The 27,966-nt window shown below is 34.1% G+C and overlaps 3 protein-coding genes, 1 non-coding gene and 1 pseudogene across 16 annotated transcripts; 2 read left to right on the top strand and 3 right to left on the bottom strand.

Moving 5' to 3' along the window:
- Positions 1-9,273: 9,273 nt before the first annotated feature.
- Positions 9,274-9,347, top strand: TRNAI-UAU (transfer RNA isoleucine (anticodon UAU)). Its single transcript has one exon. It is a non-coding gene; the product is annotated as a tRNA-Ile (tRNA).
- A 1,793-nt stretch (positions 9,348-11,140) lies between these two features.
- On the bottom strand, positions 11,141-20,196 carry LOC105645522 (pentatricopeptide repeat-containing protein At1g20230). Of its 11 annotated transcripts, none has more exons than XR_016320621.1 (5): positions 18,788-18,928; positions 17,014-17,090; positions 13,130-15,820; positions 12,343-12,436; positions 11,141-11,460 (listed from the first exon to the last, which is right to left on the bottom strand). XR_016320621.1 is itself a non-coding variant. In XM_089720715.1 (3 exons), exon 3 carries the CDS (start codon positions 15,623-15,625, stop codon positions 13,253-13,255), a length of 2,373 nt encoding a protein of 790 aa, XP_089576841.1. In that variant the 5' UTR covers positions 15,626-15,820; positions 17,014-17,090; positions 18,788-18,928; the 3' UTR covers positions 12,841-13,252. The 11 variants fall into 11 exon arrangements, 1 of the variants encoding a protein (XP_089576841.1); XR_016320624.1 differs by having other exon boundaries at positions 11,141-11,416; XR_016320623.1 differs by having other exon boundaries at positions 11,141-11,402.
- Positions 17,724-19,141, bottom strand: LOC105645521 (subtilisin-like protease SBT1.5 pseudogene; annotated as a pseudogene).
- A 194-nt stretch (positions 20,197-20,390) lies between the features above and the next one.
- On the top strand, positions 20,391-24,717 carry LOC105645520 (uncharacterized). Of its 3 annotated transcripts, none has more exons than XM_089720718.1 (7): positions 20,391-20,455; positions 21,409-21,457; positions 21,558-21,715; positions 22,991-23,125; positions 23,315-23,422; positions 23,550-23,654; positions 24,284-24,717. In XM_089720718.1, the coding sequence occupies exons 3-7, from the start codon at positions 21,572-21,574 to the stop codon at positions 24,446-24,448; spliced, it is 657 nt and encodes a 218-aa protein (XP_089576844.1). In that variant the 5' UTR covers positions 20,391-20,455; positions 21,409-21,457; positions 21,558-21,571; the 3' UTR covers positions 24,449-24,717. The 3 variants fall into 3 exon arrangements, with proteins under 3 accessions (XP_089576844.1, XP_089576845.1, XP_089576843.1); XM_089720719.1 differs by lacking the exons at positions 20,391-20,455; positions 24,284-24,717 and adding exons at positions 20,485-21,034; positions 23,842-24,238; XM_089720717.1 differs by lacking the exon at positions 20,391-20,455 and adding an exon at positions 20,492-21,034.
- Positions 24,718-25,595: 878 nt separating this feature from the next.
- Positions 25,596-27,718, bottom strand: LOC105645519 (AAA-ATPase At2g18193). The gene is given in 3 exon segments (XM_020683836.3): positions 25,596-25,930; positions 25,933-26,310; positions 26,524-27,718. Coding segments are annotated over 3 exon segments (1,470 nt in total). The 5' UTR covers positions 27,529-27,718; the 3' UTR covers positions 25,596-25,843.
- Between the last annotated feature and the right edge of the window lie 248 nt (positions 27,719-27,966).

The following is a 27,966-nucleotide window of genomic DNA, read 5'->3' as shown; positions in this document are numbered from 1 at the left end:
TTGAAAATATTTGAATTTATTTTTTGATTTAACAAAAATTATCAAATAAAAAAAATTCAAATTTTCAATTAAAATATAGAAATTTTTAAAGAGTTTCGGTTTTTCATGCTTGTTTATTATGTAATTAAATAATATATGGAGTAAAATATTTCTTCAAAAAATTAAAGTGGAAATATATGTTTCTCGCTTTTTTTTTTCTCTGTTTGATAAGTTATTATGTTTATGTGGAGAGTTATCTCTTGTCAACCATGACAAGAGTCTCTATTCTCTTGTTTAGATAACAAGTTTTTGTTTTCCTTTCTCAAAGTCAATCATTCTTCTTTCACCTAAATTATTCTCTTTGTCTCTCTTCTTGTTGTTTTGTTCTTCTTCAGTCTTTTCTTTCCTTTGTTTTTTTTTTTTTTTTTTTTGATATCATGACCCAGGTTAACGATGTTGCAGCTCTGATTGCTTTAAATAAATGCCCAGCTGGATCTGCAGGAGGCACAAGGTCGAAAGGTTGTCTAGCTTCATGGTCAAGGAGCTGATGATTCGCTTTCACCTACAAAGTGGCGATATTGTGTGGTGGGCAAATTGTTGACTGAAAAATCAATTAATTTTCTAGCCTTTCAACAGACTATGGCAAGTGTATGGCGGCCTGTGAAGGGTATATTGATCAAGGACTTAGGAAACAATGCCTTTTTATTTCAGTTCTTCCATGAACTTGACGTTGAAAGGGTGATGTGTTAGGATACCGGCAATAAAAATACGTGAATAATTAAGCAGCGGAAAAATTAAAATGGGACACACAGAAATTTACGTGGTTCACCCTCAACTGTTTAGGGCTACGTCCACGGGACCAACTCCGAATATTTCTTCCACTATTAAAAATAGTAGGCTTACAAAGAGAGTAATATAAAATAGTGGCACTCACAAGTGTTTCCCAAAAACACCACAATAATGTTCACTATTTTTCTAAACCCTTAGTTTTAAGAACTCTTTCTTAAAACTGAAAAACTCTCTAACGCTGAGATTGTTCTCTCAGTTGGTGTGTCTCAAATGAAGCAAATCCTCTCCTATTTATAGGAGAGGTAATGTGAGAGCCGTGTGTGAGTTATTCACGGCTCTCCATTTATGTAATGGCAACCGCTGCTAACTTTTTGACTTTTCCTTTTTTTTTTTCATTTGTGTGGGTCCCACTTGAGTGGGCACAACACAACATGATGAAGGGTGGTCCATGGAGTTTCTCACAAAACCTCATTCTCGTGAAGGAATTACAGTCAGGTGATGATCCTAAAACTATAGAATTGAAGAGCGTGAATATTTGGGTCCAAGTTCATAACCTGAAACCTAGTTTTATGTTTGAGTTGGTGGCTATAGAGGTTAGCAATTACATCGGAGTTTTCTTAGAGTCAGATCCAAAGAACTACTCGGGTTTTTGGAAGGAATATATGCTGGTGCATATTAGTATGGACATCAGAAAACCATTAAAGAGACGAATGCAACTTTCAAAAGTTGGTGTTGACTAGTTTTGAGCAGACTTTCAATATGAACATCTTACAATTTTCGGTTATTTTTATGGACATTTGGGGCATTCAGATTGTTTTTGTTTTAAATTATTTGATTTTCCGCGTAATCCACGTGAACTCTTCCCTTATGGTCCGTCATTAAAGGCCCTAATAGAAAGTTTAATCAAGCTGGTACAAGGTGGCTCCAAATTGAAACCGATTATACTAATTGGGTGGCGAAAGAGGCCAGTGGTGGTTCGAGTGGTGGGTCGGATTTGGGTAATCAGGTTCGGTTACACAAGATATGGTTGTTGCAGGAATTGGGGGATCTCATCCTGATCCAATATAAAATTCAAAAGGCAAAGAAGTAGAACTTGATAAGGGAGGCATTATAAACATTGATGGTGCTGTTAATTATGTTGGGATCGCTTTGGCAATAAATCCTAACATTGATATTTAGGAGTCTAGTCTACTTGTTCTTGATTCAAAGAGGAGGTGTAAAGATTTGAATGCTAATGAGGATATGGAATCTGTAGGACGTGGATTTGAAGAGGATATTGTGCCTTGGCAACCAATACAAAAAACAAATATAGGGTGGGTTCTGGTCTCCAAGCCCGACCAGGATTATGAGTATTATTAGCTGGATTGTCGTGTGCTTGGGAACCCACGAACAGTTCGGGTCTTATGACCTAATATCTCAAAAGCGACCCAACTTTGGTTTTTTGCTGGAGACAATAATATCAAAGAACAAGGCTTTTAAGGTTCGGGATCAATTGGGCTTCACTAGTTCTTTTGTTGTGGACCCAATTGGTCATAGTGGAGGTGTAGCTCTTTTTTGGAAGGATATGGACTGTGTTCAATTAATAAGCTGCTCGACTCATCATATTGGTGTCCAAGTCTGCAGTGGTGAGCATCCTAATTGGCGGTTAACTAGATTTTACGGGTATCCTAGTTGGCAATGGCGTACAAGGAGTTGGCAATTATTATCTTCGTTACTACCCAATTCCATTCTTCCATGGGTGGCAATAGGAGACTTTAATGATATATTATATGCCTCTGAAAAAGAAGTTGAATCTCTCATTCTTGGTGGGTTTTAGATGGCTTTCGACAGACTCTTGAGGGGTGTGGTGGATGATATGATTTGGGATTTCAAGGATCAAAGTTTACTTGGTCAAATAATAGGGATGATCTGGTTCAAGAACGATTGGATAGGGCTGTCGGGTCTCTAGCTTGGGCTCAACTATTTTCGCAGGCAGTGGTACAGGTTTTAGAGGCTATCCAATCGGACTATAAGCCGTTATTTATGGCTTTAATGCATCAAGGAGTTTAGTATATTGCTCGACGCTTTAGGTACGAGAATTGCTAGAGTACCGAACCTGATTGAAAATAGATTGTCAGTAGCTATTGGGCGGAGAGCTATGATCTGGATCTTAATTTAAGACTAGATTATTGTGGCTGAAAGTTTGGTCATGGGCGAAGAATTTTCATCAAGATTTTATGCAACACCTTAACGAATATAGAAGGCGTTTATTCTTTTTGCACTGTCAGTGCGTCGATTCAAATAATGCAGAGCTGAAATTGGTGGAGGATGGTTATGCTAATTTACTTGCCCAAAAGGAACTATACTGGAGTCAAAGAGCCAAACAGCGCTGGTTGGCCTATGGTGATTCAAACTTCAAATATTTTCATGTCATGGCAACAAATCGAAAGAGAAAGAACCTGGTTATACAACTTAAAAATGACATTAAAGAATGGGTGAACTGGGCAAATGGATTGCCTGATTTGATAATTCAGTTTTATACCTCATTGTTTTCCTCTAATGTAGGAGATGCCATGCTGATTTTGGAGTGTATCACGGCTAACGTAGAAGATTCTCAAAATGCAATGATACTTGCTCCTTTTTCATGGGATGAGGTCAAAACTACTGTATTTTCAATGCACGCAGACAAGTCACCAGGACCCGATGGTTTTAACCCAGTCTTCTTTCAAACCCATTGGGATACTATCAAAGATGATTTATGTGTTGCTTGTTTGAATGTCCTTAAATCGAATGGTCCTCTACCCAGAGGAAATAGAACAAACATCATTTAATTACCCGAAAAGAAGTCTACAGAGTGTGTCTCCGATCTGCTGCCAATATCATTATCTAATGTGGTGGACGTGGTAGTGTGAAAGGTGATGGTGAATCGATTGCAGGTGGTTTTACCATTAGTGATTTTCAAAACACAAAGTTCTTTCTTGCCTGGTAGATTAATTATAGACAGCAACATCCTGGCGCAAGAATGTTTTCATGTTTTGAAACGCAAGACTCAGGGACGAGAAGGATTCATGGCAATTAAAACAGATATGTCTAAAGCATATGATAGAATTGAATGGGCTTTCCTTAACAATGTGATGGCCTGATTGGGTTTTGTTAATGAGTGGATTGCTAATATTATGAAGATTGTTTCCTCTGTTTCTTATTTTATTTCTTAAGGAAGTGAGGAATGTGTCCATCTTGAGGTTTGTGACAAGGTGACCCTCTGTCACCATATCTGTTTATCATTTGTGCTGAAGGACTTTCAACTATTATTACAAAATATGTAAGGCAAGGGTAGCTTCACGGTATAAAGGTAGCACAATCGGGCTTATCAATCTCTCATCTGTTGTTTGATGATGACAGTTTATTTTTAATCCATGCAAATGTATGGGAGGTGATGCATTTGAAGCAATGTTTATCATTATATCAGGCAACTTCCGGTCAGAGTATCAATTTAGCCAATTTCATTGTTTCATTCAGTCCTAATGTACGTAGCGGTACCGGGACGACAATTATTTTGTCAGAATTTGGGTATCCAGGAGGTTCATAGTCATGGATCTTATTTGGGAATGCCTTCTATCATTGGTAGAGACAGGAATGGAGTTTTTCAATTTATAGTCGACAAGGTTTCTAAATGGCTTGCTGGCGGGAAATCAAAGCTATTGTCAAAAGCTAGAAAGGATGTTCTTATTAGGATGGTTGCACAAACTACTCATAATTATCTTATGTCTCTTTTTCTACTGCCAATGGAAACTTGTCGTAAGATTGAAACTTTGCTAAATGCTTTTTACTGGTCTTCTAATGATCAATAAGGGGGAATAACTGGAGGAGATGGGATCGACTCTGTGCTCCTAAAGATCAAGGGGAGTTGGGCTATTATCGCATTCATGACTTTAACTTAGCACTTCTCGCTAAGCAAGGCTGGCGCCTTTTGCAGAATCCTCAATCTTTGCCTGCTATGGTTCTTAAGGAGAGGTATTTTTCGGATGTTGATTTCTGGGATGCACCCCTTAGAAATAATCCCTCTTATTGATGGCGCAATGTTCGTGAAGCAAGAGTGCTACTCTATCAAGGTTGCTACAGACGTATAAGTATCGGGCAGGATACCAGAAATGGCACCAGCCATGGCTGCCAGGCAAGTCTAATTTTTGGATTACAACGCCACTAATTCATAATGTCTGATTGTTGTGTCTTCTCTTTAATTGTGTCAGACTGTGCTCATTGGGATGAAATGGTGGTACGTGATTTCTTTAATGCAAAGGATGCAGAATTAATTTTATAGGTTCCACTTCCTTTGACAACAAGTCAGGATGCATGGATATGGCTTCATGACTCTAAGGCCATATAAACAGTGGCAAGTGGCTATAAGTTGGCTACTCAACTTGGACAGTCCCTACTAGTGACTTAGGTGATTTCATGTCTCTTATATGGAAATCTCTTGCTCCTAAAAGGATCCAACATTTTGGTTGGAGGATGGTTATTGATTTAATACCGTGTGCTGTTAATTTGAATAAAAAATAGGTCCATATATCGCCTCTATGCCCGATATGTGGAGTCGAACCAGAGATTACTATTCATGCGTTAATTCTCCATACGCATGCCAAACAAGTGTGGTTGAGTTCTCTTGTTGGCTGGCATCTGGTTGACAGTGTGAGTGATTGGTTTTCTGACTTGAAGCTAAGAGAGAAGCAAATTATAGTTGAAGTGCCGACGGTATTGCACAATATTTGGTGGAACAGAAATCAATTTGTGTGGCAGTCCTGCTGTAGTTCTCCGCTTTTGATTCTGATGCATGCTCGACAAAGCTTGAAGGAATGGACAACAACTCAAGCTTTCTCGTTTTCACAAAGATGTCCTACCACAGCATCAGTTAAATGGCGGTCTCCTAATTTGGGATATATTAAATGTAATATTGATGTGTCGTAAACTCATGGCCACAATGCTTTTGGTATGGGCATGTTACTTCGTGATTTTCAAGGGAGGTGTATTGCTGGTAGATCATGTACCATACCAGCTCTTCCAGACCCGTTGCTAGGTGAGGCACTATGCTTTAGGGAGGCTCTTAGTTGGACAAAAGAATGCACTTGCCTTGTGATATTATTGAATCTGACTATCAGATTTTAGTGCAATCCTTGAAATTTGATAGGTTAGATATGTCTTATTTTGTTTTGGTGGTTGGTGATTGTAAGTCTATTTTAATGAGTTTACCATTCATGGCTATTGAGTTTGTTAAGAGATCAACGAATCAGTTGGCTCATATAATTGCTCGAACGGCTATTTCTATGCCTGATTTTGAATGGAGATATCCCTCCTTAGTATTTGTAAGACATTCTATCTTTTAATTCTAATAATATAAGTTAAGATGCAGTGTTCCTTTCAAAAAAAAGATAAGTTATTATGTTTAAAAGATACATTATAAATCTGCATTAGGTAGCGATTCAAATATATTTTTTTATAAATACAAGGATAAAAATATCTATTTATGATAGAGACTATATGTCTAATAGAAATTAAACTGTGAGGGGAAATGTGACCGAAAATGTCATTTGCATTTTCTTTTCTTATTTATTTATTTTTATTAAATGAAAGGAAACGAGAGAGAAGAAATTCATTCCTTGTCTAGCAATTATCCGGTTATTTACAAAGCCAATAACCTAAATGAGAAGGTCCCTAACTTGTATTGCATGTTCCTAAGTAATTAAGATAGTACTAATAGAGTTGACAGGCTAAATCAAAAAAAAAAAAAAAAAGAAGGTAGTTTTAATTTCAACTTTAGTTATAATAGCACCCTAATTTCAAATTGCACCCAATTTAATAAATAAAATATCATTTTTGTGGGATCAATTTAACCTTTTCCCCTAAATCAGACCCTTCCCCACAATCACTTATAAATAAATATTTATTTATATAATATCAAAATAAAAAATAATCTATTCATCTTAAAAATAAAATTATTTATTTATTTATATAATATTGACAACAATTAATGATTTTCTAAAAATAAAATGACGATCTAACGAATAAAACCTATTTTTATAAGAATATATATATATATATATATATATATATATATATATATATAATCCTGAAACCAAAGAAAAAAAACTTTACAAAGTTGACGTAGCATTCTCATGTTTAAGTATTGCTTTTTCTCTTTTTTTTTATAAATTCTCTAAATTTTTAATAATTTTTGAGTATTTATTTTTCCTTTTTTCATAAATTAATATTTGAAATCTAAACTAACTTTTGAAATTAACAATGATAATGATAAATTGTATTAATTGCTCAATTTTTATATTTTTTTTAGTTAATAAATTGTATTAATTATTTTATTTCTCATTTTTATTTTAAAATAAATTTTATCTAAATTTTTTAAATTTACAAATTATATATATAGCCGCACGTGAAGCGCGGGTTTACAACTAGTTGTAAATATATCTCAATCTCAATTATTAAATTTTAAATCCACTCAAACTTGTATTTATTTTTTTCTTGGCTGATGATAGTATAGGAGAATTGCTAATTTGGAAATAATAGCAACAATATTTATAATTAAAATTAGAAGAAAATTATATTTTTGTTCCTATAATTATGATATAATTAGAATTTGAATGGTAATTAGCATAAGTAATGTAGTTTTGCTTTTGAGTTAATTTAAACTTCCTACAACTAATTCGTTTGTTGGTAAAATGGTGATTATTATTATTATTATGAATAATACTAGTTTGTAATTAAAAAGCCTATAATTATATTTCAGTGATTTAAAATATCTTGACATTGATTAATTGCATGTACTAATTAAGGTATTGAATCTCAATTCCTAGAATGATGCCTTATTTTTAGATTGTCATCATTTTAATAGAGAAAGCCTTCTAGTATAAAGGGAAAGTATGTAAAATCAATTAATGCATTTATTTCTTAGTCTAATCTAATTATAATACTAAAAATTGAACCGCTAGAAAATTAAAGAAAACTAAGATTTTGTGATTCAAACTGAATCAAACTATAATTGGACCAAGCCAGAATGTAAAAAGTGTAAGAGGAGAGGATAATCTCATTTTATTCTTCCTCTTCCCCTTTGTTTATGTCAAGCAACAGAGGCTTACTGTCTCATTCTCCAATCGAATTTCGGCCATCGTATAAAGAGAATAAGGTTACAAAATACTCCTCTAGTTACAATAAGTCTATTTCTAATCATCATTCAATTGACTTAAGTTCCCATTTTTGCATACTAAGAAATTCAATTTTCATTGTCTTTGAGTTTTTCGGTTGAGTTTTGGTCGAGTTTTGCAATTCTAGCTGAAATAATCTTGAATTCATAGTTCTTTATAAAGTAAACTTGATTATGTTCACTTAAGGCTTTGGTGAAGGACTATGAGAATTGAAATTTGATTTTGAGTTTGCGCGTTTTGATGAAATCGATGAAATTCATAAAAATTGATATCATAATTGAGGTTCTCATGAAATTTTCATCCTTTTGATACGTAGTTTGCAAGTTTCTGGGTTGATTTGATTTTTCGACCACTATGCACGGTTGCCAGCGTCAATCTGATAGCAATGGCAACGACAATAGCAACGGTCCACTTTGTCTTAATAATTTAATTTGATCAAAGAAAGAATCTTTCTCACTTCTCTCCACTAAAAGAATAATTAAATATATTAAAAACATTATGGACAATTCACTTTTACTGTACACAGTTGTGCTAGACACAACTTATGCCGTTTAACATTACTTATAAAAATTATCATATTTATTTTTTAAATTAACAAATTATCATATTTGTTATGTATTTTTGAGGAATTATTTCAAAATTTTTTTTTTCCTAAATTGCCTAGTCTTGTATGTTGGCAATATTAGACTTGCTGAGTTGCATCTTAAAAAGCTAATTAAATACATAAATTTGCACTTTGATTTTTTTTTTTTTTTTTTTTTTGAAAAATCTTGAGCACCACTTAAAATTTTGTAAGAAATTTTTTGTGCACCTAAAATTACGAATTTTAGTAATATTACATACTTTTTCACTACAACAGTTTTATGATTTTCAGCTTTCATATGCAAACTTTAATTTGATGTTTAATTAGTACAACTTTTAATTTTCATACTTTTAGCTGTCCAATAAGCGTTTAATTCATCTAATTTTATAAGTTGGAATGTTTTATTAGTGGTTTTGCAAGTTAAAGTGTTGAATAGATACAACTTTTTAAATTGAAATATTTAATGAGCTAAAGTAAAAATTGAAGATTTTATAATGATTTTTGCTGAATGTTTTAATTGAGTTCAATTTTCAACGAGTCTAACAAACAAGTTTAAATCCGTTCAAATTGTTAAAAATTAAACCAAGGTGATTATGTTGAATTATAATTTGGTTTTAATTCTGTGATTTCTCAACTTGTCTCTTACTAGCAATGACTATCGATTTCATATCTTACATGACATATAATGCATATATATTAAAGATATAGTTTTAAATTACATACCATATGTATGGTCCCGTAGCTCAGCTGGTTAGAGCGTTGGTCTTATGAGCCGAAGGTCGCGGGTTCGAGCCCCGCCGGGACCATTTTACTTTTAAAAACAAAACCTAAAATAAATTAAACTTGCAATACAGTTAAAAATACTTCGAAATGTCAATTTTAATCTTCCCATAAAGTATTTTTTTATTAAAAAACAGTTAAATTTATAGGATTAATATGGTTTAATTTAGTTTATTTTTTAATATTGAGGAAAGGGAATTTGAATTTAGATTTATTGTTAAATTGTACATACGCTTACCACTATGCTAGATATGACCATTTTCTAGTTTTTTGAACCGATAAGATTTGAAACTGGAAGAGAAACTAAAACGTTGCAGTCTGATTATAGTTCTAACATTTTTTGAATCATGAAATAACAATTTAGAGAAACCGAGAGAAGCAAACAGTTTGACGAAGATTTTGAAAGTTTTATTGAACTAATGAGAATCGAAGGTTTCTTCTACTTCCAACAAATGTTTTTTTAAAAAGACTTTATTGAAACCCAAAATTAACCCTCTCAATAGCTATAAACGACTAGTGTTAAGGATATTTATAGAAGTTGAATTTTTTGAATTTACTATAAATATCCCATTATTTTCGTTCATCATCACATGCTACTCTTCAATCTTTCTAAGTTCCTCAATTTATATTTATTATCCAAATTATTCTCAAATAATCTCTCAAATCTCCAATTATTCTCTTTAATAACATCCAAATAATGTCTTCAATCTGTAGTTATTCTCTTTAATTTTTTCATACTCAATTTTTTCAATTTGCATATTATTACTCTATAATGATAAGCGGAGGAAATTCGAGTTCCACAAAAGGCAAGGAAAAAGTTGGAGAAAAGCAAAATCCAATCTCATCCATGCATATGAACAACATATTTGACTTCACTCCCAACCAATTCAATTTTAAAGAAATCCAAAATGAAAATTATTTCATAAATTTTTAAAATTTAAATTTTATACCAAACATATCCTCTAATTTTCAAAATTTCAAATTATGCAATTAGATTTTCAAATTATACAAAATAACTTGCCAGAGAACCATAAGAACTAGAACCATTAAAAAATTGGAACCGGAACTGTAACTAGCCGATTCTAAATCGAAACTAAAACTGTTAATTTTCTGTTTGATTCCGATTCCACATTTTTTGGAACCAAAACCATAGTCACCTCTACACTAGGTTATGTCTTGGTGTATCTATTTAATTCAGTTTTAAATAGTTTAATTAAATAGAATAAAACCAAACTACAACTCCCTCTATCTCAAAATATAATTAGTTTAAGGTTTTTATACAAGAATTAAGGAAGTAGATAATTCTCCTATGTTATAACAAACTCAATAGTAATTTGACCAAATTATTTTTTATCTCAAAACCAAAAGTTGATTGTGAAGTATTTATTATATTTAATATAAATCATGACAACATTTAGAAAAACATCATTTATTACTTCTTAAAAAACACAAAACGACTTATATTTTGTAATAAAATAACAAACCAAAAACGATTTATATTTTGAAACAGAGGGAATATTCTATTTGTTTTAAATATTAAATCAAATCAAACTATTTATAAATACAAATCATATAAAATCGATGTTTTGATGCACTTTAATTTGATGTTACGATTTAACCTTTTAATGCAAATCCTCTGGATGCAGTGTTTTACTTACTGTGTTTGATTTGCCAACCACAACAGCAAAACTCTTCCATGAGATTGATAAAAATATGCTTCATAAAATTATCTAAACAAATTAAAACACATCATAAAATATAGAATGTTGATACGAGTGACACTATACCTAAATAAATTGGTTATGAAAGACCAAATAAATTTGAGAATATAAATTGTTCATAGAATATAATTTAGATTAACTATTTTTGTCTTTCAATTTAATTGGCAGTTGGGAAATCTCAGATGCCAACTTGTATTTTTCTCTCATAAAACTTGTAAAATTTTACAACAATAAAAGCAAATAATCCCACTTTTGCCCATCTTTATCTTTGTGTTGATGAACGGATCAACAGCACCTGGGAAAGGGCCAGCATCAAGCAACAGAAATCCACTGGGAAAGAAGTAGGATCGTTGGACAGACCTTCACAAGTGAGCCTAATTCAGATATAGAATTCAGCCTCAAAAAATAATGAGCTTTCCTAAGCACGGAAAGGCAAATTTAGTAAGAAAGTGAGCGAAGGAAAAAAAAAAAAAAAAAAAAAAAAAAATCAACTTCAAGTTATTTGAAGCATCAATAGTGTTGCCTGTCCTTAATAGAATTGATCTGATACTCTGATCAATCAGAATTTCATAATTTCTGAGCAGCTTTTCAGGATCAGGAGCAGAAATGCAAGATAGATAGTAATGGATCTTAGCAGTATTGCTCAGTCAGCAGATACACCAGTAGCAGAGTGACTAATTCTTAAAAAGCATTCTGCTACATGAACACTGGAAATATACGCAAATGGAGATAAAGCTTCCATGGCAATTAACTGTCTAAATTTTAAACGAAAAAATGATAGACTCACATTTTTCATTTATGCGGACAACAGTTCAAATTATGAACAAGGGAAACAAAACCATTAAAACACTCCGGAATTAGTGAATGTCAACGGGCACACCCCAACTCTGCCATAAGATAAGCAAAGATCAAACCAAGAGGCGACTCACCCCAGGAAATCCGATATTCTTCTGGAACAGGCCCGCTAAAACATTACAGCAAGATCACAAGACACACAAAAGAATTTCAATACACGTGCATGCACACATGCGCACACACAAAAAATGCTTTGGAGAAAGTGTATATCTTATACAGTTTAGAGCATAAAGGTTAGAGAATCAACCTCAATGATATCCATTAATCAAATGGGAAAAAACTAATGCATCAAGTAAAATTTTCCTTCTATCAGTGGAAATAACAGAACATTGAGGGTAAAATGCAATATCCTGATGTTCTTGTCTTCCAGTAGTTTACTTCCTTCATTTACCAAGCTATTTTCGTAATTTGAGAGGCATATAGCATTGATATTGTTAATTCTAACCTGATGCTTGAAGAGTGACTTCAACAATGGTGAATGCAGAGCAATCATATTTTTGCTATGCAATGCACAAGCAATGAACTAATTGTCACAGCAGCTGCAGTTTCCAAAAAGAAATCATTAGATCAATTGAAGAAAAAAGGATGTACATCATAGATTTCAAACACAAATCGATGTCAGTTTTTAGTAAGATAATTACACCTAGATCAATTACTATCATTGGCACATTTGTGAAGCTCCAACTTCACAAATAACAAAGAATAACTCTGAAACAAATGTTAACAACAAAGAATAACTCTGAAACAAATGTTAAATTAGGAGCTAGGCCTCATTCTGCGAAAGGCTTTGTGACTTTGAAAATTACTTAACCTCAAGTTGCAAAGAGAACAGATTGAACAGATTATCTTCAAGTTCTGAACTCTTAGGAATAGGCAAATGGACATATTTAGTCATGTAAATGCACGGAATTTTCTTCTCCTTTGGACCAAGAGGACAGGGGCATAAAGAGAGAATGAAATAATCATTTACACGCATCAAAGATATATTTTTTTGAAATTATTAAGCAAATTTACAGTTCCCTGAGCAGTGATTAAAAAAATAAGAACTCCTAACAAGAACCTTGCTTTTCTTTACACAACTACACGAACTCACGCCACACATATGCACAGTTACCATAGTGAATTCACCACACACACACACACACACACACATGATGTAAGAGCACAAAAATGTTGATCAAAATCAACTGAAAACCCTATACTTCCTCAATAACAATGTTTAGGTCCCTCACCTTCATGTTCCTTACAAAGCATTGTCGCCCAATAACCACTGGATCTCCAGTTGCGCCCTAGATAAAGGATCTTCACTGATCTTATGAATAATAATGGCAAACCCAGGAAATCATTTACATGATTCACCAATAATCTCCACAGGAACAAAATCCATCTTTAAAATGATGAAAGCGATTAGTATCCCTAACAAAAATCTCTCTGTGTTCAAAGCTGGATATGAATTTTATAGCAGTGTGACAGTCACCACAGATTCTGAGGTTCTTAATCACCTGTAGAGGAGACCCAGGACTAGTGTTCAGAAGCCCTAGCACAACTGCCAACTTCTCACTGTGGCCACATAAGATCTGCTCCTTGTCTTGTTCCTCCACATCTTGCAATACAAAGTCAGTATCAAGAAAGCAACCTGATTTTTTCATTTCCATCCTCAATTCAGCCAACTTTTCTATAATTTGGGTCATTTGAGGATGTGAATTATCACCGGCCATGAGCATATGTACTTTGCTTTTGACCTCAATCCAACTGCAGCCAGGGTTTTTCCTCAAACCCCTGCTGTTCATCATATCCCTCACCACATTTACTTCAATCCACATTCCCTTAGAAGCATAAATATTTGATAGAAGAATGTAGTTTCCAGGATTTTTTGGTTCTAATGCAAAGAGTTCCTTTGCAGCAATCTCACCTAAAACAACATTTTTGTAAACTCTGCATGAACTAAGCAAAGCACCCCAAACACAAGCATCAGGATCAAAAGGCATTTGCTTGATCAAGGTATATGCCTCTTGCAGCCTTCCAGCCCGACCGAGAAGATTCACCATGCAAGCATAGTGCTCCAATCTAGCTTTAATACCATAATCGTTGGACATGCTTTTGAAATAATACCAACCCTCATCTGTTAGACCACCTTGGCTGCATGCAGATAATACACAAATGAAGCTAACAAAATCAGGAGTTTGCCCACTCTTTTGCATCAATTTAAATATGTCAATTGCTTCCTTAGTCTTTCCATGCATAGCATATCCAGCCATTAACGCATTCCAAGAAACTAAGTTTCTGGTAGGCATCATATCAAAACAAAGCCTGGAAACATGTATGCGTCCACACTTTGCATACATGTCAATCAGTGCACTGCCCACATAAACATCACTTGAAATTCCACTTTTAAGAGAAAAACAATGGGCTGCCTTCCCATGCATTAATGCTGCAATATTTCCACAAGCTGGCAGTAAGCATGGTATCGTCACAGAATTTGGCCTTACACCAACATCCTGCATTTCCCTGAAAATCTCCAAAGCTTCAATATCCTTCCCATTCTGGGAACAGCTGGCAATAATTGATGTCCATGAAACAACATTCAATTCAAACCCTTCAAACTTGAATTTTCTAAATAACTTCAATGCATTATCCACAAGACCATTTCGTGAGAGCCCTGTAACTAAAGCATTAAAAGCACCCATATCCACCTGATACATCTCATCAAATACTTTTGACATCTCCAATGTACGTGCACACTTTCCATACATATCAATAAGTGCAGTGACCACACACTTGTCCTGTTCTAAACCTTGCTTAATGACAAGTCCATGAATCTGAAAGCCCATATCCAAGATTTTCAAGCCACCTACTGCGGAGAGCCCACTAGAAAAACTAGTCCCATCGGGTCTAAATCCTTCCAAATGCATCTTTTGAAACATAATAACTGCCTCAGAATAGTTTTTGCTATGAGTATACCCCACAATCATTCCATTCCAAGAGATCAAATTAAGTTCAACACCTGCATCTTCCCTTCGAGAAAACAACTCCTTAGTGTCTTTTACGCAACCCTTTCTTGCATAACCTGCAAGCAAAGCACTGTAAGCAACAATGTCTGGTTGAGGCAGCCTATTGAACACCTTGTGAGCATCCTTTATCCTGTTGCATTTAATATACATATGTATCAAAGAGGATAATACACGCGGATCTGAATCAAATCCAAATGTAGATGCAATACAATGAACCTGCTTCCCAGTCTTCAGCAAAGATAACCCAGCACATGCCTTGATAATAGTAGGCAAGACATGTCCATCATGCATAATACCATGTGAGAGCATTTGTGAGAAGGCATGGATTGCCTGACCAAAATGATTAAGCTTTGCAAAGGAATATATAAGGGTAGAAAAGGAGATGACATTAGGTTCAGGTATGGAATTAATAATGACATTCGCATCAGTTAAAGAGTGATGATCTGCAGACAGAGAAAGGGACCTGTTGGTGACGCAAATTTTGGTGAAAATACCTCTTTGAAGGACATATTCACAGGCCTGCCAGTTTTGTGGAGAGATTGTGGCTGAATTGATGTAGAAGATAGAGTGGTGAAGATGTGGAAATAAGGGGAGGGCTTGTCTCGCCATATATAATAATTGAAATGCAAAAGTATCAGAAAAAAGGAAGCAAAAGCCAGGCGTTGCTACACTAATTCCACTTTTCTTCTTTATACTTGGCGTGCTTAAATGGAACATGCAAGCCCAGAGTTTGTCACCTACAAAGTATGATGGTTTTGTTCACAAGAACTGCCAATAGAACTCTGTGTCCATCATTATCGTGTCTTTTCTGACCCTGACTGTTTCCTTCCCAGGCTAACAGCCCACATCTAGAGGAAATCAGTGGCCATACTCTCATTTTTGCAACTGAACATGCCAGCAAAGAATTAATATCTGTATCAAAACCACAAGCATAAGATCACAATCCACCTTAAACTACAGTAGAAAATGAAAGAATCATAAAAATAACAAATTCAAAACATCCAAGATACAATGAACAAACAAAAGGACAACAGAACTTCAGAAAACTCTAGTATACCTCCATTTTTTATAATTAGCAGCTCAATAGTATTTCCAACTCCGTCCACAAACCAGTGCATGACTGATTCACACCAAAAGCGAATTAAATTCTAGTTGCTTAGTTGATAAAACAATTGAAAAATAGAAAGCATGATAAGAAAATATTCCTTTCTGCACGCCTGCAGGTACAAAACTAAACAATAATGTTCTAGACATTACCACTGGAAACTCTGACATTTTGTAGACCAGCCACAGAGTTTCAACAAATAGAATAAAGGGAAAAAATTTGTGGTGTCCAAACTCTTTAGTTTTTTTCTATTTTGGTGTTTAAAGGGAAAAAATTTGCAATTGAGTGTCTGAACTGCTAAGAAAGTTGCAATCAAGTGTATTTGGCTGGATTATTTTATCAGAAAATTAAAGTAGACCATTTTACTTAATAAATGATATTAAACATAGAAATCCATTCAATTCATCTCTCTTTTTTAATTTTCTTTTAAATTTTTGTTTTATATTTCTTCTATTAAAAAAGTCTCAAAGAATTCCTTCTAATTTTCTTTCAATTCCAAAACAATATATATATATATATATATATATATATATATAGAGAGAGAGAGAGAGAGAGAGAGAGAGAGAGAGAGAGAGAGAGTTAGTTTTAGGTAAGATTAAGCTCAACCAATTTAGAAAGATTACCCAGTTCCACAAGAATTGAAGAAGCAAAATTATTATCAAAGAAGTTCAAAGATTGCAATTTAGAAATGTCACCCAAATCAGGTGGAATTGACCAAGATAAGTAATTGGAAGAATCAAGAATACTACTAGATAAAGATAAAAAGTTCACAAGCCACGAGAGACCATAGAAAGCAAAACTTGAAAAATGATTGAAAGACCAAGTGGGAAAATTCCAACCCTAATGAAGAAGCATAAGACAGAGCCTAAAGAAACTTAATAAAAGCACCTTTGGATTAAATTGGAACAATACCAAGCAAATTTATCAATTAAACAGAGGAGTGAAAGTTAGAAGTTAAAAATAAAGAAAATTAATTTAGAAGTTAAAAAGAAAAGCCTACCCCAGAAGACGAGAAGAGAACTCTTTAAATATTATTAACTCAAGCAGCTGAACCACACAGCTGAACCCATTACAACACTGCCAAAGCAAAATGAAGAAGAATAGAAAAAGAAACAATACATGAGAACATAAAAATTGAAAAGGAAAAATAAAAACTTCAGAATAAACAAATAGTAACTAGATGATACAAGAAAGGAAATGCAAATCATTGCCCACACAAAGACAAGAAAGAAGAGGAACGATGGAGAGGGGAGAGAGAAATCAGGGGTTTTGGTGAAGATCAAAACTGTGCGTTTTTGTATTTTTAGGGGCTTGGGTTAAGTTATCACAAGCTGACTGGGTGGAACCTGTTTCTATATTATTTTATTATAAATCTTATCTGATTTTGAATTCAGGGCGAAATATTTATAAGTTTCTAAGTTGCTGGAAATAAGATCAATTTAGAGTGTCATTGCAACAAGTGGCATAGCTCAGGATTTTTGTAGGTTTAGCCAAAAAGGATTCAACCCAAAACATGAAATCCACTTGCTCATGTTTAACAAGTTCTTTAACCAGAAAATCTCATATTGTAATGACCCAATTTCAGAAATCAAACCTTCTGATAATTGCGAGCAGCTGCTGCAATTACATTGCCAAATGCTAAATTAGACAAGGTTGATTTCACTGAATCTGGATCCATTTACCCAAATTAATTATACATTAAAAACCCAATTGCCAAACTCTTACTTTCTGATATAGAAAACCTTAAACCCTCCTCATACATTTCTCTTTGTACATAAAGATATGACATATGTAAATATTTATATATAAACCTACAGAATACCCAAATATAAAGCGAAATTCCTAAAGAGGTTGCTGCATTGTAACAGCTAGAGGGCTGGTCACTGTATGCTTCCCATCTGACCAAACTATTAAGCCACTTCTTATGCTTGACCCTCCAGGTGATAATTTCACTGCCCTACTTGCTACTCTAACAAGAAAGCTCAAGTTTTGCCCAACTCTTCTAAATACAAGCTTTTCTGGCTCTACTGTGACATTAACCCCACCTGGTGGCTTGATTGTAACTTTATATACAGAATTTGGATCCCCAACATTAGTTACTGTTCTAATGAAATGTGTAGACATTTTATGCTTCCCATACTGTTGAAATACAGCAGATATTGATGGGTAATTCAAGTTTCCTGAATGACCTGCTCTTTTTGCTCCATTGCAATCTGCTTTCCTTCTTTTACAACTTGAATGTTGTTAATAGTATAATTTGAGTTGCAGAGAAAATCAACATAATCAAGTGTTGATGCATCGTAAACTAAGCCAGGATCCATGGCCTTTTGTGGATGAACATGACCAGAACTAAAATCCATCACAGTTGAAGTATTTCCATTAGACTCGTCAAGCATTGTTTCCCCGCGATTATCGACTGTATAAGCAGTGGTCATTAAGGCTGACCTTATAGCAGCTGGACTCCAATCTGGGTGTGCAGCCTTGCTAAACCAGAAACATGAGGACAGGCCATTGAAGTTCCAGAAAGAATGTTGAATTCAGTTCTTCGGTTATCAGTTGGAACGCTAGAGGGTCCAACTTTATCAGGCCAAGCAGCAAGAATATTCAAACCAGGAGCAATAACATCAGGTTTTAAAATTTCAGGGGATTCAGGATTAGGACCTCTTGCATAAAATGAAGCAACAACAGGTGCAGGCCTAATGCCAAGTCTAGTACCTTTAAAAACAATAGTAGCAGCAGGTGGTGTGTTTGATTTAGAAGAAACAGAAATATACCTTCTAATTTCATCACCACCAGAAGCTCCAACAGCAGTAGCAGGCAGTACATGACAATCTGCAACTAAACCTTCACCATCAAAAACCCCATTAGCTAAAATCACTGTTACACCTCCTGCTTTCTTAACAACATCACCTTTAGCTGCTCTTGAATTTATTCCTCTGTCACATACCACTATTTTGCCCTTAACAAATTTAGGATCTAAAGAACCTTCTAAACATAATGAACTAGAGTAACCATCTCCAGTACCTTCACCACCAGAATTAAATTAGAGGATACAATTTACTTGGAGTCAAACCTGGCCCACCATAAACATTCATACCAGGAATTACTTTTCCATTTCCAACATGCATTAATATTCAACCTAAATAAATAATACACACAATCAAACCAATATCTCAATTAAATAATTTGACAATCAAAATCTATAAAAATTCAATAACAATAATAACAATAACAAACTAAAAATCAATTAAAACATAATAAACTATAATAAATCATCATAGAATAAGAAAGTGTTCACATATTGGTATCATATTTGCTACTATCTTTGCAATCTATACTCTCAAACTTTGACATTATATTTAGATACAATATATTCAAAATATATAACATTATTAAATGGAAATATATTTAAAATATATAACATCATTAAATAGAAAAGGAAAACCAACAACGAGTAAATGAAAAGGAAATAATCTCATTCTCATAGTCTAAAGTAACTCAGTTTAGACGAAATAACAAATAAATAGTGAAATTATTATACATGAAAAGTATGACTAAAAGAAAAGGCAAATAAATTATTTTACCACACATTTTTTCCTAATATAAAAATAACAAATAAAAAAATAATAAAAAGCAACAGTTTACACTAGCAAATTAAGCTAGCTACAGCCGACTTTAGAGACAATAACAAAGAAAAAAAGCAATCATCAAGATAACATGTTCCTTAGATTTAATTAAGACTAGTTCAATACAGAGAATAAACAGGCAAAAACTTAAAAGCAAGAACAAGATGGTCAAAGAAACCATCTCAGCTTCTCTACAGAATATTAATCTTTCTTAACAAATCAAACTTTGAATTAACAAAGCGAACATGTCAGATTTCAATCATATAGCGATGAATTGGCTTATATTCAATAACTCCTCCTCTTTGTTTATGTATATGTATTTACATAAAAAAAAGGGACAAAGGAGAACGAGAAAATAAATAGAAAACGAAACAAAAAAGAATCAAGAATGGAAATGAAGGAACCTGGCACTGGTACTACGGTTGCAGAGCAGGACTGCTGCCGTGGCGACGGCCACGCACGGAGCGACGGTAAGGTAGAACAATAAGACTGTGAATGAGTAGAAGAACCATAGAAGTAGAGAACCAGCGGCGCATGTTTTCTTTGTGCAGCCTTAAGCAAAAACGACGTAGCTGAAATGAATCGATTCGGTTCGATTTTCATGTCAAACCCGAATATTGCTCGCCCATAATTTAAATATCCCGGTCCATCAATCCCTTATCGGGAAAACGCACCGTTTTACACGAGGGCGGTATTATGCGTGAAATTTTTAAGTCCAATGGTCCCTTTCTCTACTTTTATTGTGGAAAAAGAGACACCATTTTTAAAACTTGTATTTTCTACCATTTTCACAGTTTCAGAACGCACCTAGCTGAGGTCTTTTGTCTCAAGATCTGCTTTCTTTTATCTCAAACATTTGATTGTATTCTTGTCCTAATCATGGTTTCAATTTATTGATTCAACTTCATTTATGTTGTTATATATTTTTTGTTCCACTGTCGGATTCAGATTCGGGTTCTAAGCGGATTTGAATTTTATGGATGGAATGAATTTGTGATTAAATGGGTTCGGATAATAAGTAGGTAATTTTAAACCGATTTGGAACGAATTCGAATATTGTCGTTTTATTTCTTAATGGATTTGGAGGATAGTTAAATTAACAATCATGTCGGGTAGTTTAATTCCAGCGGGTACCAACCCCGCCGCCCTCCCTACTCAGGACTAAATAGCAGTTTCTCCTTAATAATTCGTAGCTCATTCTCGTCTATCTGTCGCCGCTTTCTTCTTACTTGCCTTTGCCCATGCCAAATACAAGTTCAAGCCATTAAAACTTCCAACGAATTGTAACCCGAAGACTCTCTTCTGTTACCTTCTCATCCTGCAGCCATTAAAACAAATCAGACCTGCGCGGCTGCTGCTGGGAAGAAAGCCGCTTCCTGTACTGCCATCTCACTGGTAGCATTGTCCTCTTTTTAGTTTATCTTTATATTCTATGGAATCAATTCATCCTTGCATTTATAGTTAAACTCATCACAATTTGAAGAAGAAAAAGGTACATTTAGTCCAAAGAGATCCCAGGTGTAATAACTTTGAGTATAGTGTATTGGATTTTAGCTTTCATGAGATTGTGATAGGAATTATTCTTTTCCTCATGATTTTGATTAAATTGTGATTGTTAATTGTATCCATACATTGCGGGCTGTAAAAATCTGTTCAAAATTGCTATGATTTTCTCTGATTCTGTAAGTTTCTGATTATATATAGGTGCCCCATTTTGCCTAATTTCACTTTTAAAATGTCTCCCTCTCACTCTCTCTTTTTACCCTCAGAAAAAGCAGAAAGTGAAGCTAAACTCCCTTCAATTCAATTTTTGAGAAGGTATGAAATTATATTGGTACATAGTATCTGGGGTTTGTGTATGTACGTATGTGTATATATATATGTATATGGTCATGGAAATTGCTTTGAATTGAAACAGGCTCGATTGCAATAATGGCTTATGTTCAACATGGCAGAAATGCCTTGCGGCAAATTATTAAAGGTGCCAACCTTAAGAGGTCTGATAGTGCTATACCTCCGCTTCTCTATTTTTGCCAAGGGGTTCGACATAGAAAGTTGGATGTTATTCTTACAACTGTAAGTTTAGCTCAATAGACTTTGTGAATCATTCTTTTTAATTTATTTTGTGAGTATACCAAAATGGCAGTAGTTCTTGTAGTGGTGGCATCCTCAAGTTTTCAAGTACTTTGTCTAGGCTTTGTCGGTTTGTTTGTGAAGAAGGAACAGTGAATGAAATGTATTTAACTGATCTATAAGTTAAGTTACGTTTCCCTCATTAGTTGTATGATGCATGACAGCTTGGAAAACTTAAGTCTTAGAATTAGAAGCCTACGGCTAAGGTTTTCGGAAATCAAGAATCAGGCTTTGAATATCAGTGTGGCAGTTCTGAATTTCTTTAAAAACATAATGATTTAATATAAATATAAGTATCTGTTGGAGTGGTGAGATTTTTGTCGAGATACTTTCTAATTAGCTTGCACTTTGCAGGGAAATTGTATTTTGTTTTCTGCTGTAAAGCTTGCTGTTACAGCAAGTGAGCTAGTGGGGTCAGTTAATAGCTTAGTTATAGGCATAAGCTAAGCAGGGTTAAGATATGGCTGCAATTTGTTTTTGTGCTTCATATCTTGAGTTAACTCTAACATAATCAATGAAATATACAGCACTTTGAAGGTTCATTTTACAGAACCTGTTTCTCTTTATGTGAGATTTTAGTTTTACGAACTACTAATTCTCAACAGTATTCATAAATAAATAGGGACACAATTGCAGGAAAAAACTGAAATTAAAAAATCGCCCCTTAGACTTAAAAGTCGTTGACTAGGAACTTATTCATTGAAATGGATGTAAATATAAATCTGAAATGAATGGATATATATAGATCACACAAACACGCATGCGCGCACGCACACAATCTAAATCCTGGATAAAATGTATACCGTAATTCTAAATTTCTTGAGCTTTGAAATTTAAATATTTCGTGGCTTTCTCATCATTATATCTACCCTGCATTTCTTTTTAGAGAATAAGGAAACAAGAGGAGAGATTCCATAAATTTTTCCTTTTTACTGCTTTTGCAGTCTATAATTTAATTATTTATTAGGTGTAATATTGATAGTGAAAGTATAATGCTCCATTTGATGGAAGGATCTTGCCTAGATATACTATTTATGGTATTTGTAGTAAGAAAACTTTTGCTGACAACTTGAAACATATGCTTTTTATCAGATAAGTAGTAACATACTTTTGCATGCATCCTCTCTGTTAAAAATCACACAGCTATAATCTTAACGCAGTTCAAAAATTTATGTAATAGTGGAATCAACTGCTGATATTCATTTCAAACACTTGCAGAACATAGAGAAGCTTGGAAAAGCTGGTGAGACAGTGAAAGTCGCTCCTGGGTATTTTCGGAACCATCTCATGCCCAAATTGCTTGCTGTCCCTAATATTGACAAATTTGTTTACCTCATAAGAGAGCAGCGCAAGGTTTCTCAACTCTTGATTTTGTTTAAACAGAAAGAAATACAAATGTTTCACTTTTGCTGATACAGAACTTTTAGATCCACCATTTATCTTTCAATGCAGTTTAGTTTCATTTGAAAAAAATATACCAATTCTTTCAATACTTGATGGCAACTCTTTTTATATGTGCTCTTGACCTGGTTATTGCATCAGATTTATCAACCCGAGGAAGAAGAAGAAATTAAAGTCATTATAGAGACCGTGGAGGATAAGATGAAAGAATACGAGACAGCAGCAAGACGCCTGACTAATTCCCAACTGGTTTGTAGCCTTATCTATTATGATCTTGATTCTTTCTCATTGGTTGAATTCCATTGTTGTAAATGCTCTCTTTCTAGTTAGTCTATTGGGTCTTCGCAACACTTCTTGATTATATGGTGCCTTACAGACGATCAGGGCAGGGATCAATGCTGAGAAATTCCGTGCTCGTGCAACAAAAGATGAAGCTATAGAAATCCGTACACCAGTTACAGTGGATGATATTGTGAAGGAGGTATCAAAGTTCTCATTCTTGATAGTTACTTAGCCGAAAAGACTTTAAATTTATTATGCATGGGAAATGGAAAATAGAAGTTTCAAAGAGCTTTATGTGAGAAAGCTCTTGCCATTGCTTGGTTAGAGTATACATATGTAGAATCTTGTTTATCCAACTTGCTTTCACACATTGGAGATTTGTGCAGGCCATACCTTTTGCATTCCATAGCTTCAAGCAGGGATAGAAACTAGTAAGTTAGGAATGGCTTGCAGATGCTTAATACACTGGAAACATGGATTTTAAATAAACATCTTTGACCAGAAAAATACACATCATTGTAGTAGTGGCTGCTGTCCTAGGCTTTGGACTGGTCTCTGGATGATTTCACCATATATGTTTAAGTTATGAAATTATTGTTTGGTGTCATCTTTGTAACCGTAAATGTAAGCCTCTTATTCACAAATGAACTTGTGGAGGGTTTGGGTTTTAAGATATATGTTGCCAATGAAATTTTGTTGTTGAGTCGCATGGAGGCAGAGATGTTTAATTGTTTGTTGTGCATGGGAGCTAATATTTCTCTTAATAAAAATCTTTCTTATTCACTTGCTTTGTAATTTTTCTATAGGATATACATGTATAATTTTCAGGTGGCAAGGCAGCTTAATGTGCTAATTGAGCCTGATAATCTTCACCTTCCATCACCCTTGACTACGTTTGGAGAACATGATGTGCAATTGCGCTTGCCAAAATCTATTCCATTGCCAGAGGGAAAGATTAACTGGACTCTTAAAGTGAAAATCCGGGGTAAATAAATGGCTACTCTTCATAGCTAGATGCTATTTTTACAAGTTACAGTGAAGGCATTGACTATGTCATCATCATTTAGTGGTGATTTTTGAAAGTGGGCTAAGTACTTCAACTCTTGACATTCTTTATTCAACTGTGAAGTATTAGTTCCTTCATATTCTGATAGCCTCTGACTTATATTTCAATAATAAACTCGAATAGACTTGTCCAGGGGATGAATTTTGACTGGTGGAATTCTTCCTTATATGAAACTTCCAGCAATGGGTGGGTTATACATGCTTGCATTTTGGTGCAATTCCGGTTATTTTGGGCCTTTCTGGTAGAATGAAATCATGCCAACTGCTTGATTTTGATGAAATTAGTCAACAGAGACTTTTTGGTTGCTCTTGTTACCGTATCATGCATCATTTGCTGTATTGAATGTCTTGAAAGGCATACCAATCAGAATGTTTTTCTTCTGCTCGTTTTTTGGTTTTTTCGAAAACCAAAGAATTTACGGCTTTTTTTCATGCATCTTTTTATGATTTGTTTCTTATTGATAAGGTTCGCATCTTAGCACTCGCTTGCTGATAGCGTGCATAGTTTGACTCCATTTTAAAACAGAAAGCAGTTTTTGTTATGGTAAAACGCATAATGCAACCCACAATCAACAAGAAGAAAAGCCTAATAAACAGAGACTAGAAACAAGATATGAAAGCTGATTTCTAATGGAGAAATTAAAAAATGGATACCAACAGAAGTAAGAGCATAATATCAAATTTAGAAAGAAGTAAGAATCAAAAGTTTAAAGATTTAAGAAAAAAAAAATACCAACAGTTAGAAATTGATGCCTGCAGCCTCCTCGATGTTTTGACCAAGAATTTGCAGAAGAATGCCTGTATAAGCAACTTGAAAGAGCTTCTCTACAGATATATGTTTCACACCTGGATTTACTAAAATGTCCTCGTTAGTGTTTCACAAACTATTCAATATAAAGGGTCTTACAGTAATATAATCAGAAATTCCCATCAACAGAAAGTTGACTTATATATCATATGTATTTTGGGTACCTATTTTTTTCTCAAACGGAATTCATTTTTGAAAGATGTGATTGAAAATCTTGTATGTCTCTTGGATTAGAATGTAATGAAATGAAGACAGAATGGTAGTTGATTAGAGAAACTCAAACATTATTTCATCATATTATTAACATAATAATATAATTGTTACATAGTTTATACAGGAAATTCCAGGAATTCAGTTGCCAATTGCCATTAACACTGTCACAAAAAGCTATCAAAATAGGGAACCATAAAGAGAAGAAATTTTATGAAGCTATTGATAAGAAGCTATATGTACAGTAATGCCAATCGTAATACAATGAATGGCTTACTATATCTTCTTCTATTAGATCTTGTAGCTCAAAGAACCTCATCAGCAGATATAATTTTTTCGCTGCTATCTAATTTTAGCGTCTTGGTTTCTTCTTCCTCAACTTTTCCACTTGTTTTTCATCCTTAGCTTCACTGACTTCAATGTTCTTCCTTTTAAGGAAATTAACAAGTCCATTAAGAGCAACATCAACATCCTCACTCTTCATTAGTTCCTCTGCCACCTCTGCTGGGGTGACATTGGTATTGTCAATTAAACCTTCAATTTCTCCATAGAGAAGATGATGCTTACTGTGAATGCCAAGATAATTAGAGGCTAAAAGACTGAATCCTTTACTGCTACAATAAGACATGTTAATGTGCACATCCATTCTACCAGGTCGTAGTAGAGCAGGGTCAAGACGCTCCTTATGATTGGTAGTGAAAACAATAATTCTTTCATCACCACAGCTCGACCATAATCCATCAATAAAGTTCAATATACCAGAAAGTGTCAACTGCAAAAGCAAAAAAAGAAAAAAAAAATTCAATTTGTGTTTAGATTTTCCAAGAAAATGATCTTTTATATTAAAGAATTTTACGAATTTTGTGGAATTCATTTAGAAATTAGAATCTCATGTCACCTCATGAGTTCAATTCTAGGCAATTTCAAAACAAAATTCCACCATTTATAAGTCAACTTTATGTTCTAAGAAAAAACTAGTACTAACCCTTGAGCTTGAACCCGGAGATTCAAAGTCCATGCCATTATGTTGCTGCTGTTCCTGCTGCCTATCTCTCATTTCTACACTGCAATCAATGTCTTCAATAACCAAAATAGACCGATTTGTAGTGGACAACAAAACCCTTCTCAGATCAGAATTAGAATAAATACTAGTAAGCTCCAAATCATAGACATCAAACTTGAGGTAATTAGCCATAGCACCAATTAAACTTGATTTTCCAGTTCCAGGAGGCCCATATAATAAATACCCACGTTTCCAAGCTTTACCAACTTTCTTATAGAACTCTTTTCTTCTCAAGAACATTTCCAAATCATCAATTATCATCTTCTTTAACTCTGGATCCATAGCTATAGTATCAAAAGTAGCTGGATGTTCAAGATTAATAGAACCCCACATTCCCCCGCCATTTCCATCATCATCACTCATTGGACATTCACGATTATAAAGCCTAATAACTCTCTCTTCCTCTTTAATTAACTTAGCTTTACCCATAACAAAAGGCAAATAACAACTCAATACTCTTTCCTTAAACTTCTTATTAAACGACAACTCAAAACACCGTTTTTCACCAGAATTGTAATTGTTCTTATTTTGTGGCTCAGTACATACATACCTCCATTTCAGCTTCATATTTTCATAAAAATCGTCAACTTCTTCGCCTTTGTCAATTGAAAGACAGAAATTCTTCTGTCTAGGGGTTTTGCTTACTCTTAGCCGGTCAGTTGAGGGGTTAATTTTGGTACGCAGGTAGATTTCCGCGGATTCGAAGACTTGATTACGAGTTATACCGGCATACTCGTCAATGATTAGAGTAAGATTTGGTGAAAGAGGAGTGAAGAGACAATGAATAGCTGAGAAGATATAAGAACGCAGCTCGTAAGGGATAAATTCATTGGCCATGGAACGAAGTAGCATGGCGGAGGCTGCGACGGAAGCGTAGGCGGAGAATAATGTGGACATCGATTGAGGTAAGCTTGTTTGAGAAAACATAACTGACAACAACGAAGTTGGATTAGAAAGTGAATAAAAATATTGAGGTGGAATTTGTGAAATAGAGTGTGTCTCTGTTTTTGAGACCTGAGGAAGAAAGATGTTAAAGCGGTCGAGGATGCAGGAACGAGATTTGAGTTCTATTTATAGCTGACTTGGTGGCTTTCGTTTCATTTGATTGTTCTGTTCACACGAGACAAACTCTGGTTCTAACTTCTAACATTATTTTTATCTAGAATATATATAAAAAGGAGATGAAACATTGTATAGTGAAAAATGGTAACTTAATTTAATTGATTATAATGATTTTTTTTTATTTAAATATAAATTTTATTGGCTAGATAATAAGATAAATAATTGTGTTATATATGAAATATAAAATTATTTATTATGTTAATTTTTCTTTTGGAAAATTTTTATGTTTAATTTGTAAATTTA

The sequence above is a fragment of the Jatropha curcas genome, chromosome 4 (assembly GCF_041381405.1).
Source record: "Jatropha curcas cultivar XTBG-Jc1 chromosome 4, XTBG_Jcur_1.0, whole genome shotgun sequence".
Taxonomy (NCBI): domain Eukaryota; kingdom Viridiplantae; phylum Streptophyta; class Magnoliopsida; order Malpighiales; family Euphorbiaceae; genus Jatropha; species Jatropha curcas.
This window is presented reverse-complemented; position numbering and strand designations above follow the sequence as displayed.

What these genes read in the sequence shown, in the direction of transcription:
- LOC105645522 (XM_089720715.1), bottom strand. Translation starts at nt 15,625, where the DNA reads ATGTTCCATTTAAGCACGCCAAGTATAAAGAAGAAAAGTGGAATTAGT.
- LOC105645520 (XM_089720718.1), top strand. Translation starts at nt 21,572, where the DNA reads ATGGCTTATGTTCAACATGGCAGAAATGCCTTGCGGCAAATTATTAAA. An exon ending in TCATAAGAGAGCAGCGCAAG is followed by an intron (nt 23,126 to 23,314) that starts GTTTCTCAACTC and finishes TTATTGCATCAG; the next exon opens with ATTTATCAACCCGAGGAAGA. An exon ending in TGGATGATATTGTGAAGGAG is followed by an intron (nt 23,655 to 24,283) that starts GTATCAAAGTTC and finishes TATAATTTTCAG; the next exon opens with GTGGCAAGGCAGCTTAATGT.